The 17,020-nt window shown below is 35.2% G+C and overlaps 1 protein-coding gene across 1 annotated transcript in view; it reads right to left on the reverse strand.

Annotated features, from left to right (window-relative positions):
* LOC134851788 (protein mono-ADP-ribosyltransferase PARP16-like) overlaps window positions 1-17,020 on the reverse strand; it is a 73,676-nt gene that overhangs the window by 37,043 nt on the left and 19,613 nt on the right. Inside the window, exon 2 of the mRNA XM_063868020.1 lies at window positions 16,425-16,772. Coding sequence (XP_063724090.1) covers window positions 16,425-16,730 — 306 coding nt within the window. The 5' untranslated portion in view covers window positions 16,731-16,772. The remainder of the gene's footprint in view (window positions 1-16,424; window positions 16,773-17,020) is intronic.

The following is a 17,020-nucleotide window of genomic DNA, read 5'->3' on the forward strand; positions in this document are numbered from 1 at the left end:
GTGATTTGAAGATTAATGAGCCCAAAATTTTTGAATTTCCTTCGACTCGTTGATGGGGGACGAAAAACTTTTTTATTCGTAATGCTTAAACATGGGCGGTGAGGGTGATTTTTCGTATCTCGAGATGTACACATTTCCTCCTCCGCCGAGCTTCTGGAGCCTCCTTATTGGTGGTCCTGGGATCATTGGTAGTGAAATTTTCAAAATTCATTCAGAAGTTTGATGGGGGACGTGAGAATTTTTTATTCCCCATCTTAATACATGGCCGGAGAGGGCGATTTTTGAGATCTCGGCTTTTAAACAATTCCTCCTCCGCCGGGCTTCAAGATCCTCCTCATTGGTGCTAGAGAGCTCACTGGTGTCAAAATTTTCGAGATTCGATCACTGAGTTGTCGGGGTGCTCGAAACTTTTTTATTCGTGATCTTAATACATGGGAGGTTGAGGTGTTTTTTGATATCTCGAGTTCTATGCATTTCCTCCTGCGCTGCGCTTCTGCAGGCTCCTCATTGGTGCTACAGATGTCATCGGCGGTACTAATTTAAAACTTCTTCTTCTGAAATTTTTCTGGGGTCCCAAAGTTTTTTTATTCCCTATGTTAATACATGGGGATTTCGTGCATTTTTTTGAGATCTCCAGGAAGTTGACTTCTGCTAGTGAGCCGGCTTTGTGCACATGTCCGTAGGGTGCTGCAATTATGATCCACGAGTATGAGATCGTTATACCACGTACATAGTTAAATAAATATAAATGTATGAACTTCATTTCATTAAATATAAATGTATGAACTTCATTTCATTAATAAGAATGCATGACGTCATGTAGTGATGTCACAGCACTCCTTATAAATGAGTCGTACCTTATTGAAAAGTTATTATTCAAATTAAGTTGAGCTGTTTTATTTTTCTGTACTTGGCTAATTTGAGTTGAACAACTTAGCGCAGCAGACAATTAACCATATTACTTAAGGAAACATCATAAGCGAGAAATCTGAAGAATCTCGGGATCTGATTCCAGTAACCAAATTCTAAAAAATATTTCAATTAAAAATCACAATGAGTCACAAAAGTCATTCCGCTTCTCGCACATCAATCGTTTTAAGGACAATTAGAAAAGACAACGTATCATCTGAGAGGAGCATTCCTTATAAATGAGTCGTACCTTTTTGAAAAGATATTATTCAAAAAAATTTGAGCTGTTTTTATTTGCTGTAGATGGCTGATTTGAGTTGAACAAGTTAGCTCAGCAGACAATTAGCCATATTACTTCAGGAAACTTCATAAGCTAGGATTCTGCAGAATCTCGGGATCAAATTCCAGAAACCCAATTCTAAAATAAGTATCAATGAAAAATCACAATGAGCCACTAAAGTAATCTCGCTTCTCGCACATCAATCGTTTTAGGGACGTTTGGGATAGACAACGTATCATCTGCCAAACGCACTCCTTATAAATGAGTCGTACCTGATCGAAAGTTATTATTCAAATAAAGTTAAGCTTTTTTATTTTTCTGTACATGGCTAATTTGAGTTGAACAACTTAGCGCAGCAGACAATTAGCTATATTACTTTAGGAAACATCATAAGCGAGAATTCTGAAGAATCTCGGGATCAAATTCCAGAAACCAAATTCTAAAAAAAGTATCAATGAAAAATCACAATGAGCGACAAAAGTGATCTCGCTTCTCGCCCATCAATCCTTTTAAGGACGTTTGGAATCGACAACGTATCATCTGCCAAGCGCACTCCTTATAAATGTGTCGTACCCTATTGATAAGTTATTATTCAAATTAAGTTGAGCTGTTTTATTTTTCTGTACTTGGCTAATTTGAGTTGAACAACTTAGCGCAGCAGACAATTAACCATATTACTTTAGGAAACATCATCAGCGAGAAATCTGAAGAATCTCGGGATCTGATTCCAGTAACCAAATTCTAAAAAATATTTCAATTAAAAATCACAATGAGTCACAAAAGTAATCCCGCTTCTCGCACATCAATCGTTTTAAGGACAATTAGAAAAGACAACGTATCATCTGAGAAGAGCACTTCTTATAAATGAGTCGTACCTTTTTGAAAAGATATTATTCAAAAAAATTTGAGCTGTTTTTATTTGCTGTAGATGGCTGATTTGAGTTGAACAAGTTAGCTCAGCAGACAATTAGCCATATTACTTCAGGAAACTTCATAAGCTAGGATTCTGCAGAATCTCGGGATCAAATTCCAGAAACCCAATTCTAAAATAAGTATCAATGAAAAATCACAATGAGCCACTAAAGTAATCTCGCTTCTCGCATATCAATCGTTTTAGGGACGTTTGGGATAGACAACGTATCATCTGCCAAACACACTCCTTATAAATGAGTCGTACCTGATCGAAAGTTATTATTCAAATAAAGTTAAGCTGTTTTATTTTTCTGTACATGGCTAATTTGAGTTGAACAACTTAGCGCAGCAGACAATTAGCCATATTACTTAAGGAAACATCATAAGCGAGAATTCTGAAGAATCTCGGGATCAAATTCCAGAAACCAAATTCTAAAAAAGTATCAATGAAAAATCACAATGAGCGACAAAAGTGATCTCGCTTCTCGCCCATCAATCGTTTTAAGGACGTTTCGAATCGACAACGTATCATCTGCCAAGCGCACTCCTTATAAATGAGTCGTACCTTATTAAAAAGTTATTATTCAAATTAAGTTGAGCTGTTTTATTTTTCTGTACTTGGCTTATTTGAGTTGAACAACTTAGCGCAGCAGACAATTAACCATATTACTTTAGGAAACATCATAAGCGAGAATTCTGAAGAGTCTCGGGATCAAATTCCAGAAACCAAATTCTAAAAAAAAGTATCAATGAAAAATCACAATGAGCGACAAAAGTGATCTCGCTTCTCGCCCATCAATCGTTTAAGGACGTTTGGAATCGACAACGTATCATCTGCCAAGCGCACTCCTTATAAATGAGTCGTCCCTTATTGAAAAGTTATTATTCAAATTAAGTTGAGCTGTTTTATTTTTCGGTACTTGGCTAATTTGAGTTGAACAACTTAGCGCAGCAGACAATTAGCCATATTACTTTAGGAAACATCATAAGCGAGAATTCTGAAGAATCTCGGGATCAAATTCCAGAAACCAAATTCTAAAAAAAGTATCAATGAAAAATCACAATGAGCGACAAAAGTGATCTCGCTTCTCGCCCATCAATCGTTTTAAGGACGTTTGGAATCGACAACGTATCATCTGCCAAGCGCACTCCTTTTTAAATGAGTCGTACCCTATTGAAAAGTTATTATTCAAATTAAGTTGAGCTGTTTTATTTTTCTGTACTTGGCTAATTTGAGTTGAACAACTTAGCGCAGCAGACAATTAACCATATTACTTTAGGAAACATCATCAGCGCGAAATCTGAAGAATCTCGGGATCTGATTCCAGTAACCAAATTCTAAAAAATATTTCAATTAAAAATCACAATGAGTCACAAAAGTCATCCCGCTTCTCGCACATCAATCGTTTTAAGGACAATTAGAAAAGACAACGTATCATCTGAGAAGAGCACTTCTTATGAATGAGTCGTACCTTTTTGAAAAGATATTATTCAAAAAAATTTGAGCTGTTTTTATTTGCTGTAGATGACCGATTTGAGTTGAACAAGTTAGCTCAGCAGACAATTAGCCATATTACTTCAGGAAACATCATAAGCTAGAATTCTGCAGAATCTCGGGATCAAATTCCAGAAACCCAATTCTAAAATAAGTATCAATGAAAAATCACAATGAGCCACAAAAGTAATCTCGCTTCTCGCACATCAATCGCTTTAAGGACGTTTGGAATAGACAACGTATCATCTGCTAAGCGCACTCCTTATAAATGAGTCGTACCTGATCGAAAGTTATTATTCAAATAAAGTTAAGCTGTTTTATTTTTCTGTACATGCCTAATTTGAGTTCAACAACTTAGCGCAGCAGACAATTAGCCATATTACTTTAGGAAACATCATAAGCGAGAATTCTGAAGAATCTCGGGATCAAATTCCAGAAACCAAATTCTAAAAAAGTATCAATGAGAAATCTCAATGAGCGACAAAAGTGATCTCGCTTCTCGCCCATCAATCGTTTTAAGGACAATTAGAAAAGACAACGTATCATCTGAGAAGAGCACTTCTTATAAATGAGTCGTACCTTTTTGAAAAGATATTATTCAAAAAAATTTGAGCTGTTTTTATTTGCTGTAGATGACCGATTTGAGTTGAACAAGTTAGCTCAGCAGACAATTAGCCATATTACTTCAGGAAACATCATAAGCTAGAATTCTGCAGAATCTCGGGATCAAATTCCAGAAACCCAATTCTAAAATAAGTATCAATGAAAAATCACAATGAGCCACAAAAGTAATCTCGCTTCTCGCACATCAATCGCTTTAAGGACGTTTGGAATAGACAACGTATCATCTGCTAAGCGCACTCCTTATAAATGAGTCGTACCTGATCGAAAGTTATTATTCAAATAAAGTTAAGCTGTTTTATTTTTCTGTACATGCCTAATTTGAGTTCAACAACTTAGCGCAGCAGACAATTAACCATATTACTTTAGGAAACAGCATAAGCGAGAAATCTGAAGAATCTCGGGATCTGATTCCAGTAACCAAATTCTAAAAAATATTTCAATTAAAAATCACAATGAGTCACAAAAGTCATCCCGCTTCTCGCACATCAATCGTTTTAATGACAATTAGAAAAAACAACGTATCATCTGAGAAGAACACTCCTTATAAATGAGTCGTACCTTTTTAAAAGATATTATTCAAAAAAATTTGAGCTGTTTTTATTTGCTGTAGATGGCTGATTTGAGTTGAACAAGTTAGCTCAGCAGACAATTAGCCATATTACTTCAGGAAACATCATAAGCTAGAATTCTGCAGAATCTCGGGATCAAATTCCAGAAACCCAATTCTAAAATAAGTATCAATGAAAAATCACAATGAGCCACAAAAGTAATCTCGCTTCTCGCACATCAATCGCTTTTAGGACGTTTGGAATAGACAACGTATCATCTGCTAAGCGCACTCCTTATAAATGAGTCGTACCTGATCGAAAGTTATCATTCAAATAAAGTTAAGCTGTTTTATTTTTCTGTACATGCCTAATTTGAGTTCAACAACTTAGCGCAGCAGACAATTAGCCATATTACTTTAGGAAACATCATAAGCGAGAATTCTGAAGAATCTCGGGATCAAATTCCAGAAACCAAATTCTAAAAAAGTATCAATGAGAAATCTCAATGAGCGACAAAAGTGATCTCGCTTCTCGCCCATCAATCGTTTTAAGGACGTTTGGAATAGACAACTTATCATCTGCCAAGCGCACTCCTTATAAATGAGTCGTACCTCATTGAAAAGTTATTATTCAAATTAAGTTGAGCTGTTTTATTTTTCTGTACTTGGTTAATTTGAGTTGAACAACTTAGCGCAGCAGACAATTAACCATATTACTTTAGGAAACATCATAAGCGAGAAATCTGAAGAATCTCGGGATCAAATACCAGAAACCAAATTCTAAAAAAAGTATCAAGAAAAATCTCAATTAGCGACAAAAATGATCTCGCTTCTCGCACATCAATCGTTTTAAGGACGTTTGGAATAGACAACGTATCATCTGCCAAGCGCACTCCTTATAAATGAGTCGTACCTTATTGAAAAGTTATTATTCAAAATAAGTTGAGCTGTTTTATTTTTCTGTACTTGGCTAATTTGAGTTGAACAACTTAACGCAGCAGACAATTAGCCATATTACTTTAGGAAACATCATAAGCGAGAATTCTGAAGAATCTCGGGATCAAATTCCAGAAACCAAATTCTAAAAAAAGTATCAATGAAAAATCACAATGAGCGACAAAAGTGATCTCGCTTCTCGCACATCAATCGTTTTAAGGACAATTAGAAAAGACAACGTATCATCTGAGAAGAGCATTTCTTATAAATGAGTCGTACCTTTTTGAAAAGATTTTATTCAAAAAAATTTGAGCTGTTTTTATTTGCTGTAGATGGCTGATTTGAGTTGAACAAGTTAGCTCAGCAGACAATTAGCCATATTACTTCAGGAAACATCATAAGCTAGAATTCTGCAGAATCTCGGGATCAAATTCCAGAAACCCAATTCTAAAAGTATCAATGAAAAATCACAATGAGCCACAAAAGTAATCTCGCTTCTCGCACATCAATCGTTTTAAGGACGTTTGGAATAGACAACGTATCATCTGCCAAGCGCACTCCTTATAAATGAGTCGTACTTGATTGAAAGTTATTATTCAAATAAAGTTAAGCTGTTTTATTTTTCTGTACATGGCTAATTTGAGTTGAACAACTTAGAGCAGCAGAAAATTAGCCATATTACTTTAGGAAACATCATAAGCGAGAAATCTGGAGAATCTCGGGATCTGATTCCAGTAACCAAATTCTAAAAAATATTTCAATTAAAAATCACAATGAGTCACAAAAGTCATCCCGCATCTCGCACATCAATCGTTTTAAGGACAATTAGAAAAGACAACGTATCATCTGAGAAGAGCATTCCTTATAAATGAGTCGTACCTTTTTGAAAAGATATTATTCAAAAAAATTTGAGCTGTTTTTATTTTCTGTAGATGGCTGATTTGAGTTGAACAAGTTAGCTCAGCAGACAATTAGCCATATTACTTCAGGAAACTTCATAAGCTAGAATTCTGCAGAACCTCGGGATCAAATTCCAGAAACCAAATTCTAAAAAAAGTATCAATGAAAAATCACAATGAGCGACAAAAGTGATCTCGCTTCTCGCCCATCAATCGTTTTAAGGACGTTTGGAATCGACAACGTATCATCTGCCAAGCGCACTCCTTATAAATGAGTCGTCCCTTCTTGAAAAGTTATTATTCGAATTAAGTTGAGCTGTTTTATTTTTCTGTACTTGGCTAATTTGAGTTGAACAACTTAGCGCAGCAGACAAATAGCCATATTACTTTAGGAAACATCATAAGCGAGAATTCTGAAGAATCTCGGGATCAAATTCCAGAAACCAAATTCTAAAAAAAGTATCAATGAAAAATCACAATGAGCGACAAAAGTGATCTCGCTTCTCGCCCATCAATCGTTTTAAGGACGTTTGGAATCGACAACGTATCATCTGCCAAGCGCACTCCTTTTAAATGAGTCGTACCCTATTGAAAAGTTATTATTCAAATTAAGTTGAGCTGTTTTATTTTTCTGTACTTGGCTAATTTGAGTTGAACAACTTAGCGCAGCAGACAATTAACCATATTATTTTAGGAAACATCATAAGCGAGAAATCTGAAGAATCTCGGGATCTGATTCCAGTAACCAAATTCTAAAAAATATTTCAATTAAAAATCACAATGAGTCACAAAAGTCATCCCGCTTCTCGCACATCAATCGTTTTAAGGACAATTAGAAAAGACAACGTATCATCTGAGAAGAGCAATCCTTATTAATGAGTCGTACCTTTTTGAAAAGATATTATTCAAAAAAATTTGAGCTGTTTTTATTTGCTGTAGATGGCTGATTTGAGTTGAACAAGTTAGCTCAGCAGACAATTAGCCATATTACTTCGGGAAACTTCATAAGCTAGAATTCTGCAGAATCTCGGGATCAAATTCCAGAAACCAAATTCTAAAAAAAGTATCAATGAAAAATCACAATGAGCGACAAAAGTGATCTCGCTTCTCGCCCATCAATCGTTTTAAGGACGTTTGGAATCGACAACGTATCATCTGCCAAGCGCACTCCTTATAAATGAGTCGTACCTTATTGAAAAGTTATTATTCAAATTAAGTTGAGCTGTTTTATTTTTCTGTACTTGGCTAATTTGAGTTGAACAACTTAGCGCAGCAGACAATTAACCATATTACTTTAGGAAACATCATAAGCGAGAAATCTGAAGAATCTCGGGATCTGATTCCAGTAACCAAATTCTAAAAAATATTTCAATTAAAAATCACAATGAGTCACAAAAGTCATCCCGCTTCTCGCACATCAATCGTTTTAAGGACAATTAGAAAAGACAACGTATCATCTGAGAAGAGCACTCCTTATAAATGAGTCGTACCTTTTTGAAAAGATATTATTCAAAAAAATTTGAGCTGTTTTTATTTGCTGTAGATGGCTGATTTGAGTTGAACAAGTTAGCTCAGCAGACAATTAGCCATATTACTTCAGGAAACATCATAAGCTAGAATTCTGCAGAATCTCGGGATCAAATTCCAGAAACCCAATTCTAAAATAAGTATCAATGAAAAATCACAATGAGCCACAAAAGTAATCTCGCTTCTCGCACATCAATCGTTTTAAGGACGTTTGGAATAGACAACGTATGATCTGCCAAGCGCACTCCTTATAAATTAGTCGTACCTGATCGAAAGTTATTATTCAAATAAAGTTAAGCTGTTTTATTTTTCTGTACATGGCTAATTTGAGTTGAACAACTTATCGCAGCAGACAATTAGCCATATTACTTTAGGAAACATCATAAGCGACAATTCTGAAGAATCTCGGGATCAAATTCCAGAAACCAAATTCTAAAAAAAATATCAATGAAAAATCACAATGAGCGACAAAAGTGATCTCGCTTCTCGCCCATCAATCGTTTTAAGGACGTTTGGAATCGACAACCTATCATCTGCCAAGCGCACTCCTTATAAATGAGTCGTACCTTATTGAAAAGTTATTATTCAAATTAAGTTGAGCTGTTTTATTTTTCTGTACTTGGGTAATTTGAGTTGAACAACTTAGCGCAGCAGACAATTGACCATATCACTTTAGGAAACATCATAAGCGAGAAATCTGAAGAATCTCGGGATCTGATTCCAGTAATCAAATTCTAAAAAATATTTCAATTAAAAATCACAATGAGTCACAAAAGTCATCCAGCTTCTCGCCCATCAATCGTTTTAAGGATGTTTGGAATCGACAACGTATCATCTGCCAAGCGCACTCCTTATAAATGAGTCGTACCTTATTGAAAAGTTATTATTCAAATTAAGTTGAGCTGTTTTATTTTTCTGTACTTGGCTAATTTGAGTTGAACAACTTAGCGCAGCAGACAATTGGCCATATCACTTTAGGAAACATCATAAGCGAGAAATCTGAAGAATCTCGGGATCTGATTCCAGTAATCAAATTCTAAAAAATATTTCAATTAAAAATCACAATGAGTCACAAAAGTCATCCAGCTTCTCGCCCATCAATCGTTTTAAGGATGTTTGGAATCGACAACGTATCATCTGCCAAGCGCACTCCTTATAAATGAGTCGTACCTTATTGAAAAGTTATTATTCAAATTAAGTTAAGCTGTTTTATTTTTCTGTACATGGCTAATTTGAGTTGAACAACTTATCGCAGCAGACAATTAGCCATATTACTTTAGGAAACATCATAAAGCGAGAATTCTGAAGAATCTCGGGATCAAATTCCAGAAACCAAATTCTAAAAAAAGAATCAATGAAAAATCACAATGAGCGACAAAAGTGATCTCGCTTCTCGCTCATCAATCGTTTTAAGGACGTTTGGAATCGACAATGTATCATCTGCCAAGCACACTCCTTATAAATGAGTCGTACCTTATTGAAAAGTTATTATTCAAATTAAGTTGAGCTGTTTTATTTTTCTGTACTTGGCTAATTTGAGTTGAACAACTTAGCGCAGCAGACAATTGACCATATCACTTTGGGAAACATCATAAGCGAGAAATCTGAAGAATCTCGGGATCTGATTCCAGTAATCAAATTCTAAAAAATATTTCAATTAAAAATCACAATGAGTCACAAAAGTCATCCAGCTTCTCGCCCATCAATCGTTTTAAGGACGTTTGGAATCGACAACGTATCATCTGCCAAGCGCACTCCTTATAAATGAGTCGTACCTTATTGAAAAGTTATTATTCAAATTAAGTTGAGCTGTTTTATTTTTCTGTACTTGCCTAATTTGAGTTGAACAACTTAGCGCAGCAGACAATTGACCATATCACTTTAGGAAACATCATAAGCGAGAAATCTGAAGAATCTCGGGATCTGATTCCAGTAATCAAATTCTAAAAAATATTTCAATTAAAAATCACAATGAGTCACAAAAGTCATCCAGCTTCTCGCCCATCAATCGTTTTAAGGACGTTTGGAATCGACAACGTATCATCTGCGAAGCGCACTCCTTATAAATGAGTCGTACCTTATTGAAAAGTTATTATTCAAATTAAGTTAAGCTGTTTTATTTTTCTGTACATGGCTAATTTGAGTTGATTAACTTAGCGCAGCAGACAATTAGCCATATTACTTTAGGAAACATCATAAGCGAGAATTCTGAAGAATCTCGGGATCAAATTCCAGAAACCAAATTCTAAAAAAAGTATCAATGAAAAATCACAATGAGCGACAAAAGTGATCTCGCTTCTCGCCCATCAATCGTTTTAAGGACGTTTGGAATCGACAACGTATCATCTGCCAAGCGCACTCCTTATAAATGAGTCGTACCTTATTGAAAAGTTATTATTCAAATTAAGTTGAGCTGTTTTATTTTTCTGTACTTGGCTAATTTGAGTTGAACAACTTAGCGCAGCAGACAATTGACCATATCACTTTAGGAAACATCATAAGCGAGAAATCTGAAGAATCTCGTGATCTGATTCCAGTAATCAAATTCTAAAAAATATTTCAATTAAAAATCACAATGAGTCACAAAAGTCATCCAGCTTCTCGCCCATCAATCGTTTTAAGGACGTTTGGAATCGACAACGTATCATCTGCCAAGCGCACTCCTTATAAATGAGTCGTACCTTATTGAAAAGTTATTATTCAAATTAAGTTAAGCTGTTTTATTTTTCTGTACATGGCTAATTTGAGTTGAACAACTTAGCGCAGCAGACAATTAGCCATATTACTTTAGGAAACATCATAAGCGAGAATTCTGAAGAATCTCGGGATCAAATTCCAGAAACCAAGTTCTAAAAAAAGTATCAATGAAAAATCACAATGAGCGACAAAAGTGATCTCGCTTCTCGCCCATCAATCGTTTTAAGGACGTTTGGAATCGACAACGTATCATCTGCCAAGCGCACTCCTTATAAATGAGTCGTACCTTATTGAAAAGTTATTATTCAAATTAAGTTGAGCTGTTTTATTTTTCTGTACTTGGCTAATTTGAGTTGAACAACTTAGCGCAGCAGACAATTAACCATATTACTTTAGGAAACAGCATAAGCGAGAAATCTGAAGAATCTCGGGATCTGATTCCAGTAACCAAATTCTAAAAAATATTTCAATTAAAAATCACAATGAGTCACAAAAGTCATCCCGCTTCTCGCACATCAATCGTTTTAAGGACAATTAGAAAAGACAACGTATCATCTGAGAAGAACACTCCTTATAAATGAGTCGTACCTTTTTAAAAGATATTATTCAAAAAAATTTGAGCTGATTTTATTTGCTTTAGATGGCTGATTTGAGTTGAACAAGTTAGCTCAGCAGACAATTAGCCATATTACTTCAGGAAACATCATAAGCTAGAATTCTGCAGAATCTCGGGATCAAATTCCAGAAACCCAATTCTAAAATAAGTATCAATGAAAAATCACAATGAGCCACAAAAGTAATCTCGCTTCTCGCACATCAATCGTTTTAAGGACGTTTGGAATCGACAACGTATCATCTGCCAAGCGCACTCCTTGTAAATGAGTCGTACCTTATTGAAAAGTTATTATTCAAATTAAGTTGAGCTGTTTTATTTTTCTGTAATTGGCTAATTTGAGTTGAACAACTTAGCGCAGCAGACAATTAACCATATTACTTTAGGAAACAGCATAAGCGAGAAATCTGAAGAATCTCGGAATCTGCTTCCAGTTACCAAATTCTAAAAAATATTTCAATTAAAAATCACAATGAGTCACAAAAGTCATCCCGCTTCTCGCACATCAATCGTTTTAAGGACAATTAGAAAAGACAACGTATCATCTGAGAAGAGCACTCCTTATAAATGAGTCGTACCTTTTTAAAAGATATTATTCAAAAAAATTTGAGCTGTTTTTATTTGCTGTAGATGGCTGATTTGAGTTGAACAAGTTAGCTCAGCAGACAATTAGCCATATTACTTCAGAAAACATCATAAGCTAGAATTCTGCAGAATCTCGGGATCAAATTCCAGAAACCCAATTCTAAAATAAGTATCAATGAAAAATCACAATGAGCCACAAAAATAATCTCGCTTCTCGCACATCAATCGTTTTAAGGACGTTTGGAATAGACAACGTATCATCTGCCAAGCGCACTCCTTATAAATGAGTCGTGCCTGATCGAAAGTTATTATTCAAATAAAGTTAAGCTGTTTTATTTTCCTGTACCTGGCTAATTTGAGTTGAACAACTTATCGCAGCAGACAATTAGCCATATTACTTTAGGAAACATCATAAGCGAGAATTCTGAAGAATCTCGGGATCAAATCCAGAAACCAAATTCTAAAAAAGTATCAATGAAAAATCACAATGATCGACAAAAGTGATCTCGCTTCTCGCCCATCAATCGTTTTAAGGACGTTTGGAATCGACAACGTATCATCTGCCAAGCGCACTCCTTATAAATGAGTCGTACCTTATTGAAAAGTTATTATTCAAATTAAGTTGAGCTGTTTTATTTTTCTGTACTTGGCTAATTTGAGTTGAACAACTTAGCGCAGCAGACAATTAACCATATCACTTTAGGAAACATCATAAGCGAGAAATCTGAAGAATCTCGGGATCTGATTCCAGTCACCAAATTCTAAAAAATATTTCAATTAAAAATCACAATGAGTCACAAAAGTCATCCAGCTTCTCGCACATCAATCGTTTTAAGGACGTTTGGAATAGACAACATATCATCTGCCAAGCGCACTCCTTATAAATGAGTCGTACTCGATTGAAAGTTATTATTCAAATAAAGTTAAGCTGTTTTATTTTTCTGTACATGGCTAATTTGAGTTGAACAACTTAGCGCAGCAGACAATTAGCCATATTACTTTAGGAAACATCATAAGCGAGAATTCTGAAGAATCTCGGGATCAAATTCCAGACACCAAATTCTAAAAAAGTATCAATGAAAAATCACAATGAGCGACAAAAGTGATCTCGCTTCTCGCCCATCAACCGTTTTAAGGACGTTTGGAATCGACAACGTATCATCTGCCAAGCGCACTCCTTATAAATAAGTCGTACCTTATTGAAAAGTTATTATTCAAATTAAGTTGAGCTTTTTATTTTTCTGTACTTGGCTAATTTGAGTTGAACAACTTAGCGCAGCAGACAATTAACCATATTACTTTAGGACACATCATAAGCGAGAAATCTGAAGAATCTCGGGATCTGATTCCAGTAACCAAATTCTAAAAAATATTTCAATTAAAAATCACAATGAGTCACAAAAGTCATCCCGCTTCTCGCACATCAATTGTTTTAAAGACAATTAGAAAAGACAACGTATCATCTGAGAAGAGCACTCCTTATAAATGAGTCGTACCTTTTTGAAAAGATATTATTCAAAAAAATTTGAGCTGTTTTTATTTGCTGTAGATGGCTGATTTGAGTTGAACAAGTTAGCTCAGCAGAAAATTAGCCATATTACTTCAGGAAACATCATAAGCTAGAACTCTGAAGAATCTTGGGATCAAATTCCAGCAACCAAATTCTAAAAAAAGTATCAATGAAAAATCACAATGAGCGACAAAAGTGATCTCGCTTCTCGTCCATCAATCGTTTTAAGGACGTTTGGAATCGACAACGTATCATCTGCCAAGCGCACTCCTTATAAATGAGTCGTACCTTATTGAAAAGTTATTATTCAAATTAAGTTGAGCTGTTTTATTTTTCTGTACTTGGCTAATTTGATTGGAACAACTTAGCGCAGCAGACAATTAACCATATTACTTTAGGAAACCTCATAAGCGAGAAATCTGAAGAATCTCGGGATCTGATTCCAGTAACCAAATTCTAAAAAATATTTCAATTAAAAATCACAATGAGTCACAAAAGTCATCCCGCTTCTCGCACATCAATTGTTTTAAAGACAATTAGAAAAGACAACGTATCATCTGAGAAGAGCACTCCTTATAAATGAGTCGTACCTTTTTGAAAAGATATTATTCAAAAAAATTTGAGCTGTTTTTATTTGCTGCAGATGGCTGATTTGAGTTGAACAAGTTAGCTCAGCAGACAATTAGCCATTTTACTTCAGGAAACATCATAAGCTAGAATTCTGCAGAATCTCGGGATCAAATTACAGAAACCCAATTCTAAAATAAGTATCAATGAAAAATCACAATGAGCCACAAAAATAATCTCGCTTCTCGCACATCAATCGTTTTAAGGACGTTTGGAATAGACAACGTATCATCTGCCAAGCGCACTCCTTATAAATGAGTCGTACCTGATCGAAAGTTATTATTCAAATAAAGTTAAGCTGTTTTATTTTTCTGTACATGGCTAATTTGAGTTGAACAACTTATCGCAGCAGACAATTAGCCATATTACTTTAGGAAATATCATAAGCGAGAATTCTGAAGAATCTCGGGATCAAATTCCAGAAACCAAATTCTAAAAAAAGTATCAATGAAAAATCACAATGATCGACAAAAGTGATCTCGCTTCTCGCCCATCAATCGTTTTAAGGACGTTTGAAATCGACAACGTATCATCTGCCAAGCGCACTCCTTATAAATGAGTCGTACCTTATTGAAAAGTTGTTATTCAAATTAAGTTGAGCTGTTTTATTTTTCTGTACTTGGCTAATTTGAGTTGAACAACTTAGCGCAGCAGACAATTAACCATATCACTTTAGGAAACATCATAAGCGAGAAATCTGAAGAATCTCGGGATCTGATTCCAGTAACCAAATTCTAAAAAATATTTCAATTAAAAATCACAATGAGTCACAAAAGTCATCCCGCTTCTCGCACATCAATCGTTTTAAGGACAATTAGAAAAGACAACGTATCATCTGAGAAGAGCACTCCTTATAAATGAGTCGTGCCTTTTTGAAAAGATATTATTCAAAAAAATTTGAGCTGTTTTTATTTGCTGTAGATGGCTGATTTGAGTTGAACAAGTTAGCTCAGCAGACAATTAGCCATATTACTTTAGGAAACATCATAAGCTAGAATTCTGAAGAATCTTGGGATCAAATTCCAGAAACCAAATTCTAAAAATAGTATCAATGAAAAATCACAATGAGCGACAAAAGTGATCTCGCTTCTCGTCCATCAATCGTTTTAAGGACGTTTGGAATCGATAACGTATCATCTGCCAAGCGCACTCCTTATAAATGAGTCGTACCTTATTGAGAAGTTATTATTCAAATTAAGTTGAGCTGTTTTATTTTTCTGTACTTGGCTAATTTGAGTTGAACAACTTAGCGCAGCAGACAATTAACCATATTACTTTAGGAAACCTCATAAGCGAGAAATCTGAAGAATCTCGGGATCTGATTCCATTAACCAAATTCTAAAAAATATTTCAATTAAAAATCACAATGAGTCACAAAAGTCATCCCGCTTCTCGCACATCAATCGTTTTTAGGACAATTAGAAAAGACAACGTATCATCTGAGAAGAGCACTCCTTATAAATGAGTCGTACCTTTTTGAAAAGATATTATTCAAATAAATTTGAGCTGTTTTTATTTGCTGTAGATGGCTGATTTGAGTTGAACAAGTTAGCTCAGCAGACAATTAGCCATATTACTTAAGGAAACATCATAAGCTAGAATTCTGAAGAATCTTGGGATCAGATTCCAGTAACCAAGTTCTAAAATAAATATCAGTGAAAAATCACAATGAGTCACAAAGTCAACTCGCTTCTCGCACATCAACCGTTGTAAGGACGAATCAAATCGATAATATATCATCTGCGAAGCGCACTCCCCATTGCTGAGTCGCACCTTATTATGGAAAGATTTTACTCAAAAAGTGTTATTGTTTTATTTAGCTGTTCATAGCTGACTTGAGCTTAGCAGGCAATTAGCCATATTACTTTAGAAAACATCATAAGCGAAAATTCTGATTAATCTCGTGATCAGATGATTCCAATTAACAAACTCTAAAAAAGTTGTTAATGAAAAATCACGCGTCATTATAATTACCGCTAATAATCAGCCCAGTAACGTTAGAGAGACCATATTAGTTTTTCACTTCAGTTACTGGAATAGTTTCATGCTTATAAACAAACAAAAATTCTGGATGAGGCCCTTGAAAGAAACAAATGGGCTGAAATAAAAAACGCCTCGAACGTTTTTAATATAAATATTGTGAAACCCAAAGTGAAAAGAAAATGTTCAAATACTCTAAACAAGAAAACATGTTGGCACTCGAGAAAAAAAAGATACCCTTCAACCATTTCTTAGATTTGTGGTGGAAAATTTGTGGTTTTACCTGGACTTGATTGAGACAGTCTGGATCCAGCATTATCGTCGTCAAACTCGGGAGTCCATCGACCAGTTGGAATGCTTTGGCCACATCCATCGGCTCCTGGTTGAGTTTTGGAACCGGTTTCAGAGTAGTTTCCCTTCTGTAGGTCTTGGCAGCACTTGATACCAGACATAACAGGAAATCGAAAGCTAATGGATCTTTTTTGATATGCTTTGCTACACTCCTCGCGTCGACAGTTTTTTGCACATGCTCGTTTGATCCGCTAAATGTTTGCTCGGAACTCTCAAAATGATCACTCAAAGATTCCATACTTTTATTGCACAATCAGATGAGAAACTCCATAAACCAAATCTGAAATTCAAACCCGTCTTGATTCATGACATATGATGCAAAATGCGATATTTACCTTGCCTGGATTCTCAGAATTTTGAAGTATTGATAATTCGTTAAAATCGATAGCTCGTATTTTTTATCTTAAGGCAGCTATTCGTTTCAGACAACTTTTCGTACACGCGACTATTCTGGTCACAGCAATTCGCAACTCTTTTTGACACTGAGTAATTGAAAGTTTTCCTTTTTTGTGTGTTTTTTTCCAGCTT

Source organism: Symsagittifera roscoffensis, chromosome 7 (assembly GCF_963678635.1).
Source record: "Symsagittifera roscoffensis chromosome 7, txSymRosc1.1, whole genome shotgun sequence".
Classification (NCBI taxonomy): Eukaryota; Metazoa; Xenacoelomorpha; order Acoela; family Convolutidae; genus Symsagittifera; species Symsagittifera roscoffensis.